Below are 24,765 nucleotides of genomic sequence, written 5' to 3'. Positions count from 1 at the left end.
CTCACCTCACAATGATGTTGTAAGGATGGTGAAAACACGCTATAAACTACAAAAAAAAGAATACATTCCCTTGATGGAGGCAGGTTCAGTATGGTGCCAAAATTACTGAATGAGGTATCAGAAGGCTTAGATTTGAGTCCCAGCTAGAGACATGTGCACCTCTGGTTGTCACCAAAGCCACCTGATCTTTCTGGACCTCAGGTTTGACACTTCCTACTTTGTAAGACTGTTATAAGTAATAGTGCTCCATAAATTGTACAGTGTTATTAATTATAAGTAATGTCCATTTAAGGTCCTCTTGCTTGGTACCCCTGTGAACCACAATTTATCAACAGTCAACAATCAACATGGATTTGTCTCTGTCCATGAAACAAAATAAGGTAAACTGAACTACATGAACAATGATCTTATTTTTACTGCAATACTTGGGTTAATACTGAAAGTATTTAATAGCAATAATTATTCTTATAAAATAAGAGCAATTAACATCTTAGTGCTTACTATGTGGAAGAAATTATGGTAAGAAATTTATAAGAAATGTCAAATTATGCTATCATATCAATCCTATGAAGATTGTTTTATTATTTTCTCCATTTTTCAGACGGAAAACTAAGGCTTCAAAACGGTAATTAACTTACCCAAGTTCACATTTCCTATAAGTATTAAGTGCCAGGTTTTGATCTCAAATTTCCATGACTCTACAGAACTCACTATAAGGCACTAGCTAGCTTTCCAAATGAGCTAACCAGCCAATTTTCCTTCTTTAAGAATAAAAGAAAAGGAATTAACATTTCTTGAGCATCAAATATATAATGGTGCTATTAGAGAACTCCATAGGTTTTATCTCATTTCTGTTTAAAATCTGACTCTACTCCTTACCAATATGTGACCTCATTTGCTTAACTTCTCTGCACTTCTGTTTCTTCATGTATAAAATGATGAATGATGTTTATTTAAACTCATTAGAAAATGAGTTTCACAGTTTTCTTGACTAATATGCTGGTTATAAAGATTAAATGAGTTTACACGTAAAGTGCTCAGGGCAGTACTTGGTTAACTATTATAAAGGTTAACTATTATTGTTAAAAAAGATGATCAAATAACAAAAAATAATTCTTCAACCCCATATTACATAATAGGTTCTTCTGACGGTAGACATAATACAGGGAATTACAAGCAGTTTCAAAACAATTATCAAATGGTTTATAATTTACCCAGAGAATTCAGCCCTAGAAAACATCTGTCCAGGAGACAGAGACTCAGCCCAGTGGCCATCAGCAGCATGTGAAAAGCCAATCCTGACCATTCTCTGTGGGACTCGCTGACAAATGGAGGAAAAGTTAGGTGGTTTACTAAATCTATCTCTGACCCTATAAGCCACATACTTTGGATTGCTCTCACCATGAGTCCAATGTATTATCCATCAAATTAGATGAATAATCAGTAAAGTGGCAAAAACTTTATAATTTGGAATAAGGAAAGCATCTGTAATCCTTCTAGATTCTCTAAGCCATTTGTATATTTGAGACAACAAATCGGACTGCAGCCATTTTTCACATTGAAGGGAATGTAGGCTGTAACAGGAATTAATCATGACAATTCTCTATAGATTTCTTTTAGATACTACATACTAAAATAATTGCATGTGCAAGGCATGTCTAAAAATAATAAATGTTCAGAGACAGAACCAAACTCTACGGACAGAACAAAGAGACAAGAATTATCGGGTTCCATTACAGTCTTCAACATGAAATCAATGTAAAGAAAATCAAGTTCTGTTTTGAAAGGACTAATGTTACATTGTTTATTTTTCTATTAAAACCATAGAAGAATATTCATATGATTTCTATTAAGGTCTAATTAAAAATGAAAAGCAGTCTTGAAAAATATTTCCCAAAGAAATGAAAAATGTGTATTTCAATTTTTATGGGCAATATTTCTCAAGTCTCTCACCTCTAATGAAATAAGTCAGGGTTAAGTGCCTACTGTGTGCTGGGGGAAATTTTAAAAGTCAAGGGAAATGTATTAACTAGGCTTGATTCAAGTGGGAAAGTTTGGGCATATTTGAAACATTTTTATAATTAAGATATATTTCACACCGAATTATTTGTTTGCTAAAGGTAGAGAAAACAAAACATTTCACAAAAGAGCATTCCAAACAGCAGCATGGAAGAGCTGAAAGACTGCTGGTCTGAGGAAGTGAGTTCTAGAACTCGCTGTGCCAACTTGCTGCTCAGTCTGTTTATATTCACAAAATGAGCCCTTGGCCTCCTGAAAATCAGTTTCATCTCTTAAAATATGTAACAGTATGGTATGTATATATGTTTACACACACACACACACACACACATTTCTCCATAATATATTTGTCTTTGATTAAGAGCTCAGATATAGAGTTCTACCTATATTTTGGAGTCAGCCAGCTTATGGAGGAACAAGTGTGCAAACTGCAGATATAACTTACAACTGATTCTCTCTGGGGGCAAGGAGGAGATTTCCAATGAAATCAATGAAATATAGCTGTCAATTTATACAAAAAGTGTAAAAAGTTGTAATGCATCTTGCTCTGTAATAATGCTGCTCTAGATATATTCATATTGTGGAAATTCTAGTTGGCATTAATCGTTCTGAATACATACTTTCCATTCATTTCTAGAATTTAAATTGTCAGTGTATCAGGAGAAGAATTAAACAAATGAAACACTTAGTTCGACACTCTGACACATGTAATATGTCAGGCTTGTAATACAATTCCATTCTGTGTATACCATCAGACTACAAAGCTTTAAATAAATACATTCTTGACAACTGTTTACAGATAACTTTAGCTATTCAAAAAGCAGGAACCATCTCCTCTATCCTTCAGTTCAACAACCCCGTCATTAATCTTTTCTAACGCCTCTCACAGAGGCATGGTGCTTCTTTCCCACAACGGTAACTCACTCAGGGCCTCACTTTCCACAGCAAAGTATCAGGTGTCTCAAAGCTCCATAGAACACACTGCAAAGGAAATGTCTGTGGCCCATGGACTTTATCCACTTCAGTTAAATAGGATCATCTGGTTGTGAGGAGAGGGCCACTTTGACTCAGCATTTTCCACTTGGACCAAGCTGAGGAGGTCACTGACTACAGTGGAAGATTCTACTCTTAACTGACACTCTTGCCTTCCAGCTGGCTCATTGGCCTGAAACACTTGCGAGAAAGTTCCACTGCAAAGACTGAAGAGAGGCAGAGTGTCATTTGTAGAATTAACTTTATCTACCAAGTAAGAAAATACTTAAGTAAAATGGGGTAAGGCAGTAGAAAAAACAAACACCTTCAAGTACTTTTATTCCTACCAAGATGTTTCTGCAATGCCAAAACAAATTGACCTATGCATATATGAGAATCCGTTTTTCATTCACTTTACTAAACAAGGATCACTTAGCAGCTTACAAACAATTTCGTACTAAGAGCATCAGGCAGGTAGAATACACAGAATCACCACCAAAAAAACCGCCAAGTACAATAATCTCTATGTTCAAGATTTCATTTGCTTTCATTTAACCACACATTTAACCTCCTAATGAGTAGGCAAAGGAATGGTACACTGTCGTGTGCTCTCAGTTGATCTGTTTAGCAAATGAGATATTTAGAAAATAAAATAAAATGAGTGTAAATGCTCATGCTACTGCAATTGTAGCTAACTAACCCTTCAAATAAGAATAATCCATATACAAGTAAAATCTACTGTTTTAGGTGGGCCAGAACACTTGGAATATTCTGTACTAGAGAAAGAATTCTCCACAAAGCTCTTTAATTTTACCAAATATCATTGATGAAGTGAAACATTATAAATCGAGGCTCTGAAGTTAAAATGGCTTGATTTCAGATCCATAGTCTGACTTCCCAGCTCTGTCATCTAGCACAGTCACCTCATTTCCTCAGTGTAAAGCAGGTGTAACACTGTACTCACCTCACAGGTTGCTTGTAGGATTTAATTAGGTCACAGATGTAATAGTTCAGTGAAAACCCTACAACTCTTGTTATTTTCTTCCTTCTTCTGCCCCTTCTCAGGCTCCTTAACTGTCTTGTTTTTCTCTTCCCAAACATCAAATGTTGAGAGTTCTCAGATTATACAGGACCTAGGTCCTGTCCTCACTCTATTCTTTCCCGGGGGGGATCTAATCTACCCCCATGATTTTAATTACGACCTAGAGTGCCATAATTTCCAAATGTGTATTTCTAATTCAGATCCGAATACACATTTGCCAACTCAACATCTCCATTTGAATGTCTTGGATGAAGCTCAAATTCCTTCATTACGTACAAAAGTCAAACTCATCATCTGTGCCATCCAAACATAAATGTTGCCTATCTCAGTAAGTGGCTCCGCAAAGCATCCAATTATGCAACCTGGAACCCTGAGAGTCATCCCTGAAACATCCTCACTTCCCAGCATGTAACCCATTTCCTACCCTTTCCGTTTTACCTCTGAAAATACCTCCCTTTGTTGCTACAGACACTATTGCCTTCTGAATCTAAAGCCACTATCCTATAGCTGGCAAACTGGTTTTCCCAGTCTTGCCTCCCCCAATTCAGGCAACTAGAGGGATATTTAAAAATGCAAATAAAATACCACTCCTCTACCTACAACTTTTCTTTGGCTGATCAGTGCCCTTAGAAAAAGGAGTAAAATACCATGAATCATTAATAAAGCTGTGCACATATCCTCCATCCCTATGGTCCTCTATATTCCAAACACATTGCATATTTTTCCTCTAAAATGTCAGGCTCTTTCCTTCTTCAACATCGTTATTTATACCACTCTGTTCCCTCTTCAGGAACATATAAAAGTTCTTCTCTTCCCACCCCTGTATCCCCATTTCTAGCTATTTCTTTATCATCACTTAGTTAACTTAACCAATACTTCATTTAGTTAACTTAACCAATCATCATTTAGTTTAATCTTAATTTAATCATCATTTAGTTAACTTAACCAATACTTCCTCCAGAAGGTGTTTCCTGGTTCTCTGGACAAGGTCGGTTCCGTTAATTACACTCTCACTTTTGCATCATAATCCTCCTCCCTGAATTTGCAATTACTTTGGTGTCTGTTTTCCACAAAAGATAGTAAGGGACACAAGTGCAGGGAGCATGCCTATCTTGTTTACAATTGTATCCCTTTATCTTATCAAACCCTATACTCCACAAGTGGACCAACCATGCTATTGATAAATGTTTACTGAATTAATTAACACAAAAATGGTTCTGGTTTAGTCCCTGACTTGATAATTGCTCATAATTGGTAGAAATCTCTAATTCAAGGCAGACTGTGATAGCTTTTTACAGGAAATAAGCATATGGACTACTTGATTCTATGAGAAGAAAAAAATCAATTCTGGAAAAGGAATAGATATGTGAGGAAAGGCCTATTTAAAGGCTTCTTTCTGATGCTGGGATATGAAATAAGCCAGGGAGAGCTGGCAAGACTTCAACAAGTAAAGGGTAAGAAATATTCCAGGGAGAGGAAATGTTTGGGGAAAGGCATGGATAGAGCCAGGGTATACACAGAGACTGATGAAAAGACAACGTGCCCGTGGAGGGAGGCATACTGAAACGCAGTAAATGGCCACACTGTGGAAAGCTGTCATTATCACGACTAAACTGTCTCTCAAGGAGAATCATTGAAAGTTTCATCAAAGAATGACAATTAAAGGTCACAAAAATTTGTTAACAGAATAGGATGGGGGTGTGGAGACTAACTGATGCGGGGTCGGTGAGCCGAGGAGTCGAAAGAAAGATTTCTTAGACTTTTAAGATCTGGCAGTAGTGCTCTTTTATTTAGAGAATAGTGTGGAATAGCATGGGGACAGGGCCCATGGGCAGGCAGAGCTGGTGCATGGGGACAGGACACACGGGCAGTCAGAGCTCCTGCTGCTGCCCCGAGTTGAGGGTTAGGGCTAAATTTAAGGCATGGGTATGTGAGTCATCTCTTTACAAGACAAAGGAAAAAAAGTTAAAATGGTACCAGTGCCGGTAGGGTCCAGCCATTGGGCGGTCCCACAACTTCTAGATAAGAATCAAACCGGATTGAGTAAATGGCAGAAGTCACCGCTCAAATATTATCTTCAGCTAAAGAAAAAGGAGGATTTTGGGGTGGGGGATCAGTTACATGAGGTTGCCAGACAGTAAACAACTTAAGTTCTTGCCTTCCCCATTAAGAGTTTCCAGAGATAAGGCCATCCCCCCTTCCTCCTGGCGCAGAGAGGGAGGCATGGAGATTTCCTTCACAAATGCAATTGTCTCTGATCAAAGGGCAAGCAAATTCCACTCTTTGGAGCTTGGTTCTCATCTGCAGTTTTAAAATTAACCAGCCTAAAAATCCTCATCATAAACTGTTTTAAAATTAAGCAGCCTAAAAATCCTCATCACTAACTAGTGGGCTATTTCAATATTTCAGACAGAAGGGAAGTAAAGGAGGGGAAATAATTCTGCAGTAGAATGGACGGCACTGCATAACTGGGGAAGTGGTATGTCATTGACAAAATGGAAAATCAAAAGAGAGACAGGATGGGAAGGATGGGAGATGATGCCTTCTATTTTGGAAACTCTAAATTTTATGTCCTTAGACGATATGGAGCAGATAGGTAAAATGTGGATCTAAGAAAGAGGATGCAAGTAAGTTACAGAAATTATTAGGCTCAGGGAAATTTTAACCAGTCCATAATCCATTAAACATTAATGCAAAGACTGGACGAACATGTCTAAAATTTTTCCATGAACACAATTTTATTAATAATGAAAAAATGTAAAAAATAATAAAAGTTCTTTTATAATTACTGCTGGAATTTTCAACATATCCTGTGCCTAATTTTTATTTTATATAGGTGTTAGGAACAAAGCTCCTCATAATTTTACTGTAATTCCACCCTCTTTAAAATAGTTAATTTCCTACAATTCGAGGGATGGGAGGAACTCACTTATTAAGTAACATGCTCACTTTCTCTCTATTCAGTAGAAAAAGAATAATCTTCTATGTTTAAAAGAATTCCAGTCTTTGTAACAGGCTCTGTGCAAAAGCTAAAAATGACGTACAGAATTTTTTAAAAGGTCATTCTAATTTCAAAAATGTTAATATCTGAAATTAAGTCATCTTTAAATATCAAGAGAATGTCTGAAGAATAATAAAATGTAACACTTACTTTTGCTGCACCTATCTGTTCTTTGCGAAATTTCTCAAGTGGCGCAATTAATACATCATTAGCGTTTTGAATCTGAAATTAAAAATGCAAACAAATTAAATTCTGTATAATTTCATGCAAATAATATTTTTAAAAAGATGGTCCCTTTATTCAACTTATTTAAATAAACAGCTTTTGTTCTCATTTGCTTCTATAAATGAAATAAAAATACCTTGCATGCTGGATAATCTTTTTCTACTTTATAATTAAGTTGTTTTCACAAATGATTTCACAGGATGCAAACAATAATGTGAAAACAAGTACACATGGTGGGATCTTAGGAAGGAACATTTAAATTTCATATTCTAAGATTTAACTAAGAAATAGTACATCAAATATTAAATTTACAAATACCTTTAATTACATTGGTTTAATGTACTTAGTTCAAGCACCATTTTAAAATTAAAGCATAACCACTTCCATTTGCCTCCAGAATGTTTTAATTCTACAGAGGCAAAATAAAACAAGGTTCATTTTTCCCCCTATTTAATTAGATTCCTTACACTCGGGATTTGCCTAAACAGTCCCATAATATCCAACCCTATTAAAATAGCATCTTATTTCATTTCAATTAACAGTATTTTAGCCCCAAACTCCAAATTGGAGTGACAAGCTTTAAAACAGATAAATCTTCCATTGATCTCTAAGAATATTGTGAGGGGGTTCCAGGTGTGGGAAATAGGGACTGGATGAAAGGAGACAGACATTTCTAAGGATAACAATATGCTGGAAAGAAATCTTGATTTTAAAAAAACCTTTAAAAAGTATTAAAATTAAACACAGGATCTTAAATGTTCTCATAACAAAAAGAAATGGTAATTATGTGACAGGATGGGGGTGACAGCTAATGCCATGGTGGTAATCATTTCGCAACATATAAATCTATGGAATCAACATGTTGCACACCTTCAACTTACATAATGCTATATGTCAATTATATCTCAATAAAGCTGAGGAGAAAAAAGTAGGGCCAGTTGACACGATTTATAATTTATTCTACCATTGTGATAAGATTATCTATTATATAGCTAGCAAATGCTAAGATGAAGAGGAAAACCTATTTTAAAAATACATTTTAAAATAGCTTAAAGGGTATATAGGAGTTCCTTTTATTATTACAACTTTTCTGTAAGTCTAAAATTATATCAAAATTTTACAATTTCAATTAAAGTGTTTTACTTTCACTAAACCGGTTCTTCTCTAGTCAAGTTTTATTTCTTAAACTCCATAATCTAAATGCATAGAGATAGTATACACAAAAATAAAAACTACAATGTTAATGCCTTCCATGATTCTGTCACTCTCCAATTTGCAGAAAAATGAGATGACAGATTGAAATCCTGTGCTGTGCTGTGAAAACATACAAAGTAGATCAATACTCAAAATCCTTTCCAAGACATTGAGGGCCAACTGTAGATAAGTCTGACATCCATCACCTCACTCCCATTTGTGAGCTCAGACAGGCAGTCCTCGAGATACACTGTGCAGGTATTTTACTGGAGGGGGATGATTGAAAACAGTAGCAAAGGAGCTCAATTTTAATTCTCACTCTAAATCCTCTTTGCCCTCATGAAACCCCAAATACACACACACACACACACCCACCCACCCATACCCAGATTTTATAGAGGTAATAAATAGCTGATTCTGCCTTTAAAGTTAAGTTTGCATAACAGGAAAGGTAGTGTCATGAAAACTTTAGTGTAATTTGGAAAAATAGCAACAATGAAGGCTAACATTTTGAATGTTTACTTTTTGTTGGAAACAAGGATGCTCTAATGCGTTAAACAGAGAGAAACTTCTCAAGTGGTGAGAACTCCAACAATAATGAAGCTGAGTAAGATGATATGCAGAATAGTACTTCAGTGCATGTATTTCAAATCAAGAATACCTGGGTTTAAACCAGGTACTGTTGCTTATGATCTGCTATCTAAGCATTCTGAACATCAGCTGCATTATGTACCCAACAACTTGGTTCTAAGGACTAACATAACAAATGTAAAACACTTAGCTCAGTGTCTTACATATAGTAAATGCTCCAAACTTATAGCTTGCAATATCTCCAAATAAACATAGATAATGCATCTCATTCTTTATTTACCTACCTAATACACTTCTACACCTGAATCTACTGTATTGCCATTTTGGTTGAAGTGTATCTATGTGCACATTATGAGTAGATATGTTCCCATGAAAGTCTTGGACTCTCCCATAGCCAATCACTAGGTATTTATATAGGTGTCAAGCACACTGGTGAGATTTGTGGAGAAGGGACAAAATTCAGGCATAAGCTAAACCTTCCGGAAAGTTAATGTCTACTTAAGAAGGCGGCGGTGGACGGGAGGATTCATTCAAAAAGTATTTCATGCTCATAAAGCACTGCTAAAAATTTTGGAACAATTGAAAGACGAAACTGATTACACTGAGAATAATTACATGATAAACTATGCAGAACTCCTTACAAATACATTAGGATTTTGACAACAGGAAAGATCCATGAGAACTAGATGAGTCGAGGTAGCATTTGGATAGTGGATGTGAATTGGATACACCAAAGAGAAAACATATTCTAGGAACAGGGAACAAAATGAATAAAGGCAAGGGGAGTAGAACTAAGCATAACATGTGGGAAGGGGGAGTGCAGTGCAGAAAAAGAAAGCATTTATTAAGCACTCATTCAGTGTCAATCATGATGGTGACTGCAACAACCAAATTACAGGCCCTCAGTTAACTTTTTAAAAATAGGAATAGCAGAATGAATGTGAAGCATGTCAAACAAGTCTGGCACAGAGCAAGCTCCACAGAAGTAATACACTATTATTATTAAGTAATAAGGACATTATCTAACTGGAGAAAAGAGTACATTTTTAGTAGGAAACTTAATTGTTATAAGTAAGGAAAGGACACCCATAATCTAGGCAAAGCAGCCTGTACACGGAATCACCACTGGCTTCTAAACAGAGGATTAATGTTGTAAAAACTTGTTGTAGGAAGCCAGTAAAGTGTGGGGCATTTTTAGAATGAAGAGATGAAGACAAGACATGCCAGCAGAATGGCTAAAAGAGGAACTCAAGTGACAAGGGACTAGATCAGGTGCCTCCAGTGATGCAAGACAGATAGCAGGGAATTGCAGAGACAGTTTTTTCAGAAAACATAAAAGGATCAAGAGGGAGGGTAATCAAAGGAGACACTAAGGTTTCTGCCTGAAGCCCTGGAACTTTGGCATCCCATTAAGAACTAGGGTAAATGAGGAAGGGAGTATGTTTGGTGAAGAAGAAATAAAGACAATGAATTTCACTTTGGACCACTATGTTTGATGTCATGGGAGGATGTAAAGAAATGTTTTGGTTGGAATATCCATTTCAAAAGGCAGAACTAATCAATATGAATGAAACAGTTTTTATTGAGAAGGGAAGGATCAGGAAGGGTGTGGATGGGGTATTCATATACTAAGACACTGGCATCCACATTCATATCCTATAGTTTAAATCTCTGCCAAAACCCTTAGTGGGTGTTATGGAAACATGACCTGGTAAAAACAAAACCTGAGGATGTAACAAATCAAATGTGATGATGAACAATCACCCTATGGGGCAAATATTACTTCCCATCTCTATTTTGTCCATATTTCTTCATTTTTCCTTTCGTCTTTCGATTTGCTCAATTTTTTTCTCTTTCTTCCTCCTACTCTCATTTTCTTAATGTGAAACTGAAGGAATAAAAAGTTCCAGAGGTACTAAACAGAAAAAATGAGGAAAGGGGAGAACAACATCTAACAGAGATAATAATAGATATGATTTGTTGAGTGTTTCATATGTGTCAAGTACTATGCTAAGCTCGTCACAATATCGAGATTAAAGTCCATTTTATATGAGGACTGAAGTTCAAAATCTAAAACTCATCTGGAATGTATTAAGAATGTGAGTGTTTTAAGACTGAGTTCCATTTGAATCTGGGGACCAAAACTGCTAAGACTCAGGGTCTTCATCCCTATACCTCTTAAGGTTTTTATAAAAAATCAAAGGAGGAATATATATATTTTAAAAATAACAAGCACAGATTTGGCATATGGCAGACTTTCAATAAATGTTTGCTTCCTCACAGAATTCACAATGTCTACTACGTGTTCAGGAGTGTCCTAAGCAGTTTCAGAATTTCCCAACATGATTTAAAATGTAGTTAAAGGTAGAAATTGAAACCTAAATTAATTAACAGAAAAGTACGCATGGAGAGTACCCATTTACAGTAGTAGACAACCAGGAATCTAAATTTTTCCAGAAACCATTATAACATATGTGACGTGATGCTTCTTTTGTGTGCAGTCAATGGACTGCTATTCACAATATGCGAATCTAAATTCAAGAGATCAAAATGGAAATGCCAACACTCATAGGGCACAAAGAGGATTTACAACCCGATTTGGCTGCTTCTGACCCTCATTTTTGTACATCCCCCAGGGAATGCATGCCTTTCAACCCCACACATTGGCCAATCACATGGACGAAATTCTTCAATTCGTTAGTAATCCAAGTGTGAAGGAAAGAAGGTGTTTAAAATTTTGGTAGGTTTAAAAGTTACTGTTGCTACTGTATAATAAAGGAAAATAACATACAAATCAGTGAAAAACCATAATTAAAAATGTGAATCAGGATAAGCAACTCTGAAGACTTAACTTTTACAAATTTAGAAAAACAAAATCTAGAGAAATGCAATTTTGGGTCACATGGAACTCTTTCTCCCCAGATTTATGCAACAGGTTTGATGAAACTCTTCCCAGAAGGTAATACTTGGTGGGGGGGGGGGGGGGGGGAGGGGGGGGCGGGGGTGATGGTCAAGTCACAGAGTTCATGAGATTCAAGATCCCATAATATTTGTGGAATGTGTTACTTTGCATAAGAGGCTTTAGGAAAAATACAAAAGCAATTTTAATACTCTCCCTAGATACTGATAATATAAATTCCTGAAAAGGTCTTATTTCAGTAATTAAGACAATTAACTTATTAACTATTTTATAATTCTTAACTATTACCTAAACCTTCAGTTTAAAACAACTTATTTTTACAGATATTGGTCCATCTTAAAATTCAAAAATAAATAACAGCTATTTCCTTATCTTCCATAACAGAGAAACAAATCTAGTATTGGACAATGCTTTACAGTACTGCATTTACCAGGCAGACACACTTTAACTGTGGGTGCATTACATTAAGCCAGGCAATTAAGTTTCCCGTCACTTTTCTTTTGCTATTTCAAGTGGTTCTAATAAACAGCCACAAGAGAGTGCTCATAAATCACTCAAAAGTAATGGCTAGAAATGTTTTTATGTGGTTAGACGAATGATTCTCCAAACATGTTTGGGCTTTTCCCCCCAAGTATATATGAATTATAATTTTCTACAGACCATGGATTTTCATGTCCTATCCTATAGGAATTTTCAATGCTTGCTTTTCACTGCTGAGAAGCTTACCACAACCTGTTTGTCCAACGAAGTGAGTAGCGATGGAGAAGAAATCTGAAAGGTTATTCTCCTTATACTTTTACTTTTTCTCCCCTTTCCAGGTTTTGGTTAAAATCTAGTGATGTTGGTGCCTGTCCTAGCTTATCACTAATCAATGCTTACAGTGTCCCACTATCCTGCAACTTACTCAATACAACATTAGGATGTAAGATTACAATTCTCTACCTCAAACTTTCAAAGCACTAAAAGACTCAAAGTTTTGAAGAAATTTAACGATATTCTGCCGTGCTGTCGAAAGCAACTGTTTGAAAAGCCTACAATAGACCACGCTATTTACAAAAATAAAACACGGATGGTATAGCTCACTACAAAAATAATTTCCTGCTTAGGTGCCTATATAGCCAATCCATACAGGGTAAAAAGATTGCAAAGGTCTGTAATCATGAGTGGGCTGAACATAACCAATGGAGAAGGCACCTATTACCAGTCTCTGAGGTATGGATTATTTTTCCATTGGTATTTGCAACTGGGAAAATCGGATCAGTCCTAATTTGGGATTACAGCCAAGTATACCCCCTCTGCCTTGTTCCAACCCCTCTCCTCTTCCTCCCTCCCAAACAGCTTCCCAGGATAATGCTCTGATGAGTGGTCTAGGGCCATCCTGAAGCTCACTCCTGGATACTGGTCAACTTTCCACAGCTACACAAGAGACAGTCCTTCTCTGTGTCGGTAAACCCAGAGCTCTTCTAAAGTAGAATTTAAAAGCCAAAACTCACATAAGGTATGGAGCATGGGCATATCAACAAGACCTTCATATAATAAGTAACACGAAGTCAAAGACTAAATGCATTTGACTTTACATCTTTTAACGCGAGCAAATTACTCGGAAAAACCACATCTTCATGTAAAAAAAAAAAAATGCTTTGTGAGGTTATCCGGGTACCACGGTAATCCACTTAATTTCTACTTGAATGTCACTTGCTACTCAATATTGAATATTTTGAGTCTACTTATTAAGCCAGTGTTCCATTATGAACCCCACTGCATTGGACCTCATCTGTTTTGATCCAACTCTCACTTAAATTTAATATTACTTCCATGTTTACTTTTACTAGTAGTAATACTTTTCTTATAGGAATATATTAGGAAAAGAAATTTAAGTTTTTAGAGACTGGTGCTACATAAATCCCCTTTTTCTTTCAGAAGATCAGTAGAAGCAGTACATTCCCTAGTGGTGTGCACCAGTTTGTATTTAATTCTTGGTTCATACAACCGTGCAATCTTGGTCAAGTCATTCAACCTCTCCAAGTCTGTTTCCCTTTCTGTATAAAGACAATGATAACATGCTTTTATCTCTAGCCTATTTATAAAGATGAAATTTCATATTTTTGTATAATGATCATTAGAGTTCGTTAAAATAAAGTTGTACTTGTGTCCTATTAAATTCATTGTTTTGAGTAGGCCAACTGTAATGCATATATCATTTTTCTAAATGACTTAGGAAGTTGCTACAGAAGTTTTAGTATAGGAGAATAAAATCTTACCAGCACATACTAGATGTCAAGGCTTCTTAAATGGAACAGAGTGGTTACTAGGGCAAATGGCAAGCAATTCTCTTTGCTTCTAGAGCTTATGACTGTTCCAAATATAACTCAAATTAAGGTTTGCTATTTTTTAATAAAACCATCTATACTTATAAGATGGGAGAGTAGAAAAGCATTCATCCAAAAAGAAACTGACCATTTTCACAGAATCTAGCTGAGAAAGTGGAGGAGGAGAAGTATAAATTGCAAAATTTCATACAATCCACTGTTATCTAATAACGTCAATAACTCTAGGTTGTACCAAATGAAATTCTCTGAATATTGAGTTATTTGAACGAGAAAGATAAGTTATTTATCTTAGCTTTTTTGTTGTTCTTAAACTGCTTTTGCCTTATACCTTCTTACTCAGCAGTCTCTAATGGGAAGTTAAACTAAGAATATTTTTCAAACACCCAAGCATTGTGGAAAACATTTTTAAACACCAGATATAATCACACCACCACTCCTTACAAACTTGTGTCTACTTACTGCCATCCTGATTACTACTCCTTCAATTATAACTTTAAAATAATGGAGGCTGAACAAAAAAATCCACAAAAAAGAAGGTCAAACTGCTTTTCAACTATAAATAACAAGATATGTGAAGGGTCAAATTAGAATTGACATCTTAAAAGCTACTTAAAAAAAATTATACCCCATATCCTGAGCATATATTCATAGTAACAAATTTTCTTTCGATTTTTACCAAAAAGTATGCATTTAAGGAAAGCTCTTTTATAGAAGATACTGCTGCATTACTTACAAGGTCATACAAGGAAGAAGCTGAAGTTAAATCTACCTTTGAGAACACAGGCTCTGAATGATGTGAGAAACGCTGCAACCTCAGTTGTTTTAACGGTTAAATAATCACTCCTGCATTTGACTAGGTAAAAACATTCTGCAAAGATGCTGGTGAGGTTACTCCAGACAATCCTCTACCTTTGCACATTCTCAGGAAACCTCAGGATCTGCTGAATTTGTGTACCTCTGGCAGCAATGCTATTAGATTCCAACGACGCTCTCACATTTGTTAACACTACAGATGGCGAAACATTTTCCCACAACACAGTTGTCCCATATATATCAATGTCCTCATGCTGATGAAAATATACCTCCTTCCTTCTCCTCCACCTCAAAAATCAGAAGCACTGTATTTCCTAAGCTGAGCCAATTGCGGCCTCAAGAAGATTTTCCCCAGGTTTTATTCCCTAGCTTAGAGGGGTCACAGTGGCTTTATGTGTGAGGGCAGAAGGAGAGGGAGCTTCAACCCATTGATAATTTATGTAATTCACTGTTATCTCCTCCCCCCTTTTAATGCTATTTCTTCTTGCTAATATTGCTCTACCATTCTTGGTATTCACTACTAAAAGTTTCTTTGGAGAGAAAAGTTAAAATCACTCATCTGTTTTAAATTCTTAATTTGTGATTTTTTTTTCTTTTTGCTTTTTCTCTCCAAATCCCCACTGTACATAGCTGTATATTTTAACCGTGGGTCGTTCCAGTTGTGGCACATGGGATGCCGCCTCAGCATGGCCTGATGAGCGGTGCCATTTCCGCGCCGAGGATCCGAACCAGCGAAACCCTGGCTCTCTGAAGTGGAGCGTGTGAACGTAACCATTCGGCCAGCCCCATTCATTTGTGAATTTAAGCAAACTTCTAAGAGCCTTTCTGAGTTTATAAAAGAAATGAAAATTCATTTAATAAATTCCCAGTTACAATTATTTTACAGCAATTAATTTTAGTAACTGAAGATTAATGTATTTTAATCATAATTGCTCAGTATTTACATAATGGCAGATTGTTAAAACCTTAAGATAGATTTAAGATATTCCAATGTATATGCAATTTCTCAAATTGCTTATTGCAGTTTTGCAACAATGGGGAGGGGATGGAAGGGAAGAGGAAGAGATAAGAGAGGAGACAGGAGAGAAGGGAGGAAGGAATTATGCAGGATAGAGATGCATATAAACAAAGCAGAGACTGATCTAATACTGGGAGCGACTGGGGGCTGGTGGTGTCCTACAACAGGCTCACAGTGGCTCCTGGGAACCATTGGGCTCATTTCTTCATCTCTTCCCAACCTGTGATAAGTGACCTTGGGTTGAAATCAGCCAAGGTGGGAGTAGTTACACCCTGGGAATCAGCAAGCATACAGATCAGGGACACGAGCGCACACACGCACACACACACACACATGCACACACAAGTGCTGGCAGTTAACTTTTTACCAATACATCACTGCTTAGAGCCCAATGTCTATTTGGAAGAAAGCAGTATTAAACTACAAACAATGGTAAAGAGTGTTAACTATACAAGATTCCTTTTATCTAGTTATTAAAGCATTTCTTCTAAACATGTATCTGTGGGCTTATCGCCTTTCCAATTTAATATGTCTTTCCCAATACCCAAAAGATTAAACTCATTTGTACTTCTTTACGCTTAAACTTACTTTTACACAAAGCAAAGTTTTTGGACTTCTGGGCTTCCATAGCAACACCTTGAATAAACCTCTGCTATAGCACTGATGACAAACAGTTTTAGCTTCACAAGTCTGAGTGATAGCAGGTTTCTTGGTGCTGGGGTTGAGAAGGATTCTGAAGTTGAACCTGGACACTGAAGGAATGATTACAAAATGTTGGCTAGAAACATCTCTTGCAAACAAGAGTGGCAGTACTCATGCTGCATGTTATTTATTTATATATCTACCTATCTTTCCAGTACTGTAAAGGTGGAGATAAAGTCCCAGTTTTTAATAGTCATTGCCTAGCAAAGTGCCTTGCCATGATGGAAACTCAACATATCATTGGTAAATGGATGAATAAAGGTATTTCTGATAGCCATAATTGGTACACGCAATGAGTTACTGTAGCAAATACTGTTCCTCATAATATTACTGAGGATGGCAACCTACCTATGAGAAACTACACATCTTTTTAAAATAAGAAAAATATTTCTATAATATGTACTCTGGTACATGCTGTATAATATAGGTAGCAATCTATATCTATAAAGGTAGGAGTTGGAAGCTAAGCTCATTGATTTTTATCTTTAGAAAAAAATTTAGTCAAAAACAACCATTAATTTACAATGACTTTTTAGCCTCACACAAGGCTCTTTACTTATAAATTGGTTTTGCAAAAAATATATAAACTCTTGGACTTCAACTCAAAACTTCACAGAGCACAGACCATTTAGCCACACTGGGCTAAAATGGAAAGAGTGGTAACTTCTCAAAAATAAGAGATGTTGGGGCCGGCCCTGTAGCCGAGTGCACTCTGCTTTGGCGGCCCAGGATTTCCATGGTTCGGATCCTGGGCGCTCACATGGCAAAGCTCATCAGGCGGCGTCCCACATGCCACAACTAGAAGGACCCACAACTAAAATATACAACTATGTACTGGGAGGATTTGGGGAGAAAAAGCAAAAAAAAGAAGAAGAAGAAGAAGAAGATTGTTAGCTCAGGTGCCAATCTTATTAAAAAAAAAAAAAAAGATAGATGCAAATCACCTTCAAAGTCTCTCTACTCATTCTTTCGTAAGGTTGATTTTATTGCTGTGCTGAACTGAAAACTCAAAAAAGAAGTTCATACGGCTCTGTTAGATTTTAGCTGGAAACGAGAGAAGAGGTCTAGGGTAGGGGAGTATGTTACAGACTAACAGGCCTTAAAACACAGAGGAGGGGCCAGCCTGGTGGCGCAGCAGTTAAGTGTGCATGTTCTGCTTCAGTGGCCTGCAGTTTGCCAGTTCGGATCCCAGGTGTGGATGTGGCACAACTTGGCAAGCCATGCTGTGGTAGGCGTCCCACATGTAAAGTAGAGGAAGACGGGCACGGATGTTAGCTCAGGGCCAGTCTTCCTTAGCAAAAAGAGGAGGATTGGCCGCAGATGTTAGCTCACGGCTAATCTTCCTCAAAAAAAAAAGAAAACAGGGGAGAAAAGTAAACAGGTCACTCCCACTGGTAGGTAAAGGGGGAAATAGGTTCTAGAGTGCACATATAACAGTAATTATTGTACATTAACTATGGACCAAGAGAGTTCTCCGTCAATCCTTACAACAACTCTATGAAGAGGGTACCATTATTATTCCCATTTTATAGATATGGAAACTGAGACCCCAAAAGGCTAAATAATTAGCCCAAAGTCACAAACAGCTGGTAGGTGGCAGAGGCACAACATAAACTCAGGCAGTTTGACTCTAGAGTTCATATTCCTAACCACTCAACCACACCACATTGCACCACTCTCAGATAATGAAGAATATACGACAGGACCAAAAATAAGTCTTGTCCCAAAATAAAGTTATATGAAATGTGAGCATGGTTATCATTTAAAACAAAAAAAGAGCTTTAGAGTTATAAGATTTTATTGTTTTCCTATTCTCTAATTTCTAAACCTTGAAATGTAGATATATATTTTTTTATTACAGATCTTTTGTGAAAAGTGATATGCACTTTTTATGCACCCCCAAACAGTTTCACTGTTGTGCTGATACCGCATTTACATGTGTGATAAAAGTCAAGCTGAGTTGAATAATAGTGATTTTTCTTGGCTTATGAAATGCTTAGTTGTAATAATGTAATGGGGAGGTAAAAATCAGCAGGGACACAGGGAAGATTAGAAAGAGATTACTGCAATTATTAACCTAAAGTAGGAGCATTTCCCCCACATAATTCTACCCAATTAAAGTTTGGGAAATGAGAGAAAAAGGGTCTTCTTTCAGAAATACAACCGTAGTAGTAATGTCTTTTTCTAGTACAACGCTTCCTTGGAATGTTTATGTCACTTACTATCTTGATATAAATAAACACAGGAAACATTATAATTAGAACTTGTACAGTTACGAAAAAACAGCACCAGAAGCTAATTCACACACACACAGTGTATCTTTCCTATAAACTACCCGGGTAGTGACTGCCTGAATGCGAATATTTTAAGGATCTCTGGGAGCCACAGGGAAGAGAAAATAATCTTTTGAAATAAATAATTCCTTAATTGAATAAACCAACAAATTGAATTGCAGTGCTATAAATAAAACCAGGAAAAATTAATTAAAAGAGAAAACTTCAGATCTTTAATACAGAATCACAGAAGTCCCCGAGTACCCAAAAGTTATCTGAGTTCCCCAATTTAGCAAACAAGAGATATGATTTATTTTGCAAACATTTTCTTTTAAACTTTCCCAGGCATCTGAGCACAGGCTCTTAGTCATAGCTAAGAATTACTTCCCAAATAAGTTCCATATGTTAAAACTCTCGTCCCTGGTCTTTTCCAAAGCCAGATGTGGTCATAAACTATGGGCCATTTTTCCACACTGTACAGCTGTCAAAAACTTTTCTTACCCAATGAAGTAAAGAACCTCTTTCAGCCCTTCTGTGAGGTCTTATATCACGTGAGATATGAGTGATATGTCAATACTAGAGAAATTCCCTTTATAACACATGACAAACAATATAAACAAAAATACACTTTTCCTTACCTGTGAAAAGTAGGTCCCAACAGAAAACACAATCATTTAATAAATCATTAACATCTTACCCTTAGGCCATGGCTTGAATTATTTTCAGTTCATAGAACTGGCTAAAAGGATGTTTAAGATTCTTCTCCAGAAAATAAAGCTTGGAAACTACTCTCCTTCCTGACAGCAGCAGACAGTCTAAGACATTCAAACTCTGGTGCATTCAAGATGATGCGTAGAACCTGATATAACGCAACACAGTAACACTGCACTATGGGACACCCAAGTCAGCCCATACATTTATGAAAAGGTATGGAGAAACAATCTCTCACTTCCCTCTTTTTCTGCTTCCCCTTAAAAAACTAAGAGATATTGTAGTTAGTGGAGAAGAAAAGTTACCTCCTCAGATGTCCAGTTTACACAAGCAGAAGACTGTTGCTGCTGGTAAAATCCTGCTTCTTATCTCAACGTTACCCAGGTCCCCAAACAGAATCCCAACCAGACAATCTACACCAGTCCAGCTGCCGACAATCACATCCTGTTTGAAACCTTCTGCTTTCAGTAATTCCTAACATATTCTAGTATATGACTATGGTTAAGGCATATTTTAATTAATCTGAGAATTTTGGATGAGAAAATGCATCTCTTCAGATAATTCAGGAATATGATAAAACTGGACTGTGTGTTACAACCATCAAAAGAAAAACAGCTTTGCACACTAACATAAAGACAGAAAGCTAATGAAATCCGTAGACCTTACCTTTACGCTTCCACCCCATTCCTCCTAAGCATATTGTCATGAGAGCATCTATCTGTATCTTAGGTCATCTTCAATGGCCTTTTGACCTAATCAGCTTTCAAAAATTCTCTTGCAGGGTAAAAGGGGGAAAGATAGACTCAATTAACTTAGCTTTTTTATCTTGCATTTCAAGATAAGAGAAAACTCCACACCCTAATCATGGATGACCTAATGTAGTTTCATGCTTCAAATGTCCCGCAAAGTGATGGCTTAAAAATCTTGTCTTCAGCTCAGACATTTCTGCTAAGCTCCCTATCTGTAAACCAAGTGCTTGCCCCATTTCCACAGGCACCTCAAAAACACATCCTCAAGATAGGTCGCAGCCTGTCAGTGAATGGTTCCAAATTCAGCCAGCTGCCCCTTCATCCTAGACTACAGCCTCTCCGTCTTCCACACCCAATCCACGATCTCCCCACTGCCTTAGCATGCATCCCATCACCTCTCCCCAGGATTATAGCAACATCCACCTTACATATCTCTTGGCACCCAGTTTTGCAACCTACCCACATATAATTCTTCAACAGCTGCCAGAATGGTCTCTATTAAAAAGAGTATGTCACTTTCCCGGTTTTCCCTCTCTACAACCTTCAATATTAAACACCTTTCCTTAGCCCAGTATCCCAACATCCTTAATGAAGGAATCCTTCTCTAGATCTTAATAACCTTTTCTGCTCACACTCCTATATGGGAATTCTTCTCGGCCACCATATAACACAACTAACAAACCCTACATTACACTGTGATCTTTTCCATAGTTTTCCTTCTTGCTTCACTTGTTCCATTCCTTATCCAAATGTCTCTGACTTATCCTTTAAACCTCAGCCCCAGTGTCACCGCCTTGGTAAGCAATCCCTAATAATCCCAGTGTAATTTTTTTTAAAGATTGGTATCTGAGCTAACAACTGTTGCCAATCTTCTTTTCTTTTTTTTTCCTCCTTTTTCTCCCCAAATCCCCCCAGTACATAGTTGTATATTTTAGTTGTGGGTCCTTCTAGTTGTGGCATGTGGGACGCTGCCTCAGTGTGGCCTGATGAGCAGTGCCATGTCACCGCCCAGGATGCGAACCGGTGAAACCGTGGGCTGCTGAAGTGGAGCGCACAAACTTAACCACTCAGCCACAGGCCATGGGGCCGGCCCCCCAGTATAAGTTTTAAGGGCCTTCTTCAAAGTCCCAAAGGATTGTGATCATACCACTATAACAGCAGATCACAGAACTCAACCAGCCACACTGTGCCAGTCTGTCTTCCCAACCAAATAATGAGTATTTCTGAGGAAACATCTATGCCTCCAGCTTTCATTTTGTATTCCCCAGGGCCTAGAGTTATAGGCCAAAAAACATTTCTGGATACAACCCCATTGGCTGGAAGTGGCGGTTGGGGAGCAGGCCAGGGAAGGAGGTGGAAGAGGAGAAGAAGAGAACAGAAAATGCCAAAATCAAACTGAAATGAGACAGACAATGCTGGACTTGGCATTCATGCAAACTTAAGGTCATTTTCCTATTCGTATACTGGTTTCAGTCTCAAACAATAGTCCACTCATTTACATACTAGTTGAGGGTTAAGTGTTCTGTAGCACTGAGGAAGAGAAACACTGAAGTATAAGAGTTTCAGTATGAAGACTCGGCCCTCCATCCCCCACTCCCCACCTCCCACCCCCGCCTTTGTCTCTTTTGGGGAAAATGAGGATTTTAACACAGTGAATGTAGACCCCCTTCTACTTGGGCATGCCAAGTTACAGATTCTCACTATGCAAACACAAGGTTAAACATGTCACTAAATTTTCAATTCTACTTTTAAAAGGTGAATGAGTGGGATTTAACTTTTGGAGCTTATTCTGATTCTGTATCAATTCTAGTCAACATTTTTGAAATGAATAGCACTGGGGATAGAGTAGGGAGAAGAGGCAAACTAAATGCTATTTGGCAAAACAAGCTACCCCTCGATATTTATTAGGGATGAGTAAGCAATGGCCTGCTTGTCTTATCACTGGAAGATGCCTTGCTACTCTGTGCCAAAACTTCACTTAGGAGTTTAAACACCCTTGAAAGAATGAGGAATGAAAAACACAGCTTCTCATGGTCTTTGAGCTTACCAGCCAGGAAGCTTATTATCTACATTACTAAGGTACTAAGTTTCGTTACTATGTTACACTAAGAGCATTTGGGAGAAAAACAAGGGCAAGCCTGAGTGACATCGTGAAGTGGATAAAATTTGTCTTCAGAAACTTCCACGTGTTCAGTTGCCCCTAAGTAGGCTTTGTTTGGCCTTTATTTCAGTGTGTTTATTCAGGCCACGCACCACCATCCTTTTCTCTTCTAATGGAGTCCCTCACCAAGGGTTATGCTCCCAGGGAACCTGAATCCTAAATATTTCCAACCATCACCACACTCTTTGGCCCACTAATAAAGTCTTTATACTCCTATGGCTTCCTTCATCAAGACCTTTTCTCCATGCTTCTTAACAACTAGTAAATCTGATTTACTGACAAGTACTAATCTGCTTCTTGTACTCTGAAAGCTATTTACCCTTGGGACATGTAAAACAGCATGACAATCCAATGGTGGGGATTTCAGTGCCATGGTTGGTCCAATGAAAGAAAGAATTGGGCTGGTGAAAAAACAGCTGCCTGTTATATCTACAAGTGTGGAAAAATGTGCACAGCTTCCTGTCTGAACTAATGACAACTTTATTGTAGACCAGGCTCATATCAAGATAGCATGGTACTAATGCTTCCCTTCCTGGTTTATATATAGATGACAGTGAATATAGGATTAATAGGTACATACCCAGTGAAGGTTATTGTCCAGCCAAAAGCAACACACAGACTAGTCTTCACAACTTTTCAGGTGAGAATTTAAAATTAATCACAAATGAATTGCTTGTAAACCAACCTAGAAGTTCCCCATGATTTAGTTTAAAATACTTCAACCATTAGGCTGTAATTCATGAGTTACTATCTGTAACTGAAATCATTTTCAAGCAAATATTTACTGTGGAATACAAAGACCCTGCTCTCATGCCACTATTATATTATAATTCAGAAAGACAGTCAAATAAGCAAAAACTAAACAAGATAATATCAGATAATGGTAGGATCCATGAAGAAAACATAACAAGTTGATGTGACAGAAAATGATGGCAGTGGGGATACTAATTTAAATTGAGTGGTATGCAAAGGGCTTGATGAAGAGGTACCTTGGAACTGAGCCATGAATTGTAATAGCTCCTCACCCACACAACCTCCACTCAAACATCGAGAAGAAGAGTTTCAGGCACAGAGAACAGCACGTGCAAACATCCTAAGACAGAAGCATGCTTAACATCTTGATGGAAGGAAATGGCTGGCATGCCTAAAGCATGTTGAAGGCAACAGAGAATGGTCGGAGATTAAAACAGAGTCCAGAGCATGTAAGACCTTGAAAATCATGGCATGAAATTTACATTTCATTCTATGTTAACCATCACAGGAATAGAGAATGTGATTATAATGACAAAGGAATGCAAATTATATTCTAAATAGACTTCACATTTGCACTACATGCCATTACTATCTATGAAAATATTGTACCTCTTGAGGTTTTTAAAGCCACTGTCACTACAAAGAAGAGTGAAATCCACTGAGAGTTGAAGGGAAGTTCTGCCCCCAAATTGAACTCAACTCCTGCACAAATGAAAAAGCAACAACAACAAAAAGAGCTATGGAAAAACCCTTTGGTATTAACTGCCAAGAACTTCGCATCAAATAAACCCAAATACTCAAGCTTTTATCTGTGACTACACAGACAAGAGCTTACAAGGTTAAAGCAACTGCCTTCTTGAGTGAAAGAAAGGGGATTTTTGTATCTGAATTAACCTGAGTGGTGACCTCATTTATCACATTTAATGTCATCTAATTATAGGGTAAATATCTGTATACACAGAAGTGTAAACATCTTGATTTGTCAAGAGACTATATTTCATGGCATATCTACAACTTGAATCTATTTTTCACATGCCAAGGTTAAACTAGATGGAAAATAATACAGAGCTAAGGGGCAGCCTTGAGATAATCATACCTATTATTGTTCCTTCTAGAAGCCCAAAGAGGTTAAAATTGCACAAATATTTAATAGCAGACTCAACACTAACATAGTGAGACGTACCTAGTTGAACTGAAATGAATTCACGTCTCTCCTTACTCAGTGATCACCTATTAACAATTTAATACAAATTTGGAGACAACTTTACACACTCTTCTACATTACCACGAA

General features: G+C 37.2%; 1 protein-coding gene across 2 annotated transcripts in view; it reads right to left on the bottom strand.

The window, feature by feature from the left end:
* Positions 1-24,765, bottom strand: part of ARHGAP42 (Rho GTPase activating protein 42) — a 262,092-nt gene that overhangs the window by 108,756 nt on the left and 128,571 nt on the right. For both annotated transcript variants that reach the window (XM_046637528.1, XM_046637529.1), the window contains exon 4: positions 7,185-7,256. In XM_046637528.1, coding sequence (XP_046493484.1) covers positions 7,185-7,256 — 72 coding nt within the window. The remainder of the gene's footprint in view (positions 1-7,184; positions 7,257-24,765) is intronic.

Source organism: Equus quagga, chromosome 14, assembly GCF_021613505.1.
Source record: "Equus quagga isolate Etosha38 chromosome 14, UCLA_HA_Equagga_1.0, whole genome shotgun sequence".
NCBI classification, from domain to species: domain Eukaryota; kingdom Metazoa; phylum Chordata; class Mammalia; order Perissodactyla; family Equidae; genus Equus; species Equus quagga.
Note: the sequence above shows the minus strand (reverse complement) of the source record. Positions and strands in the feature narration are given on the sequence as shown.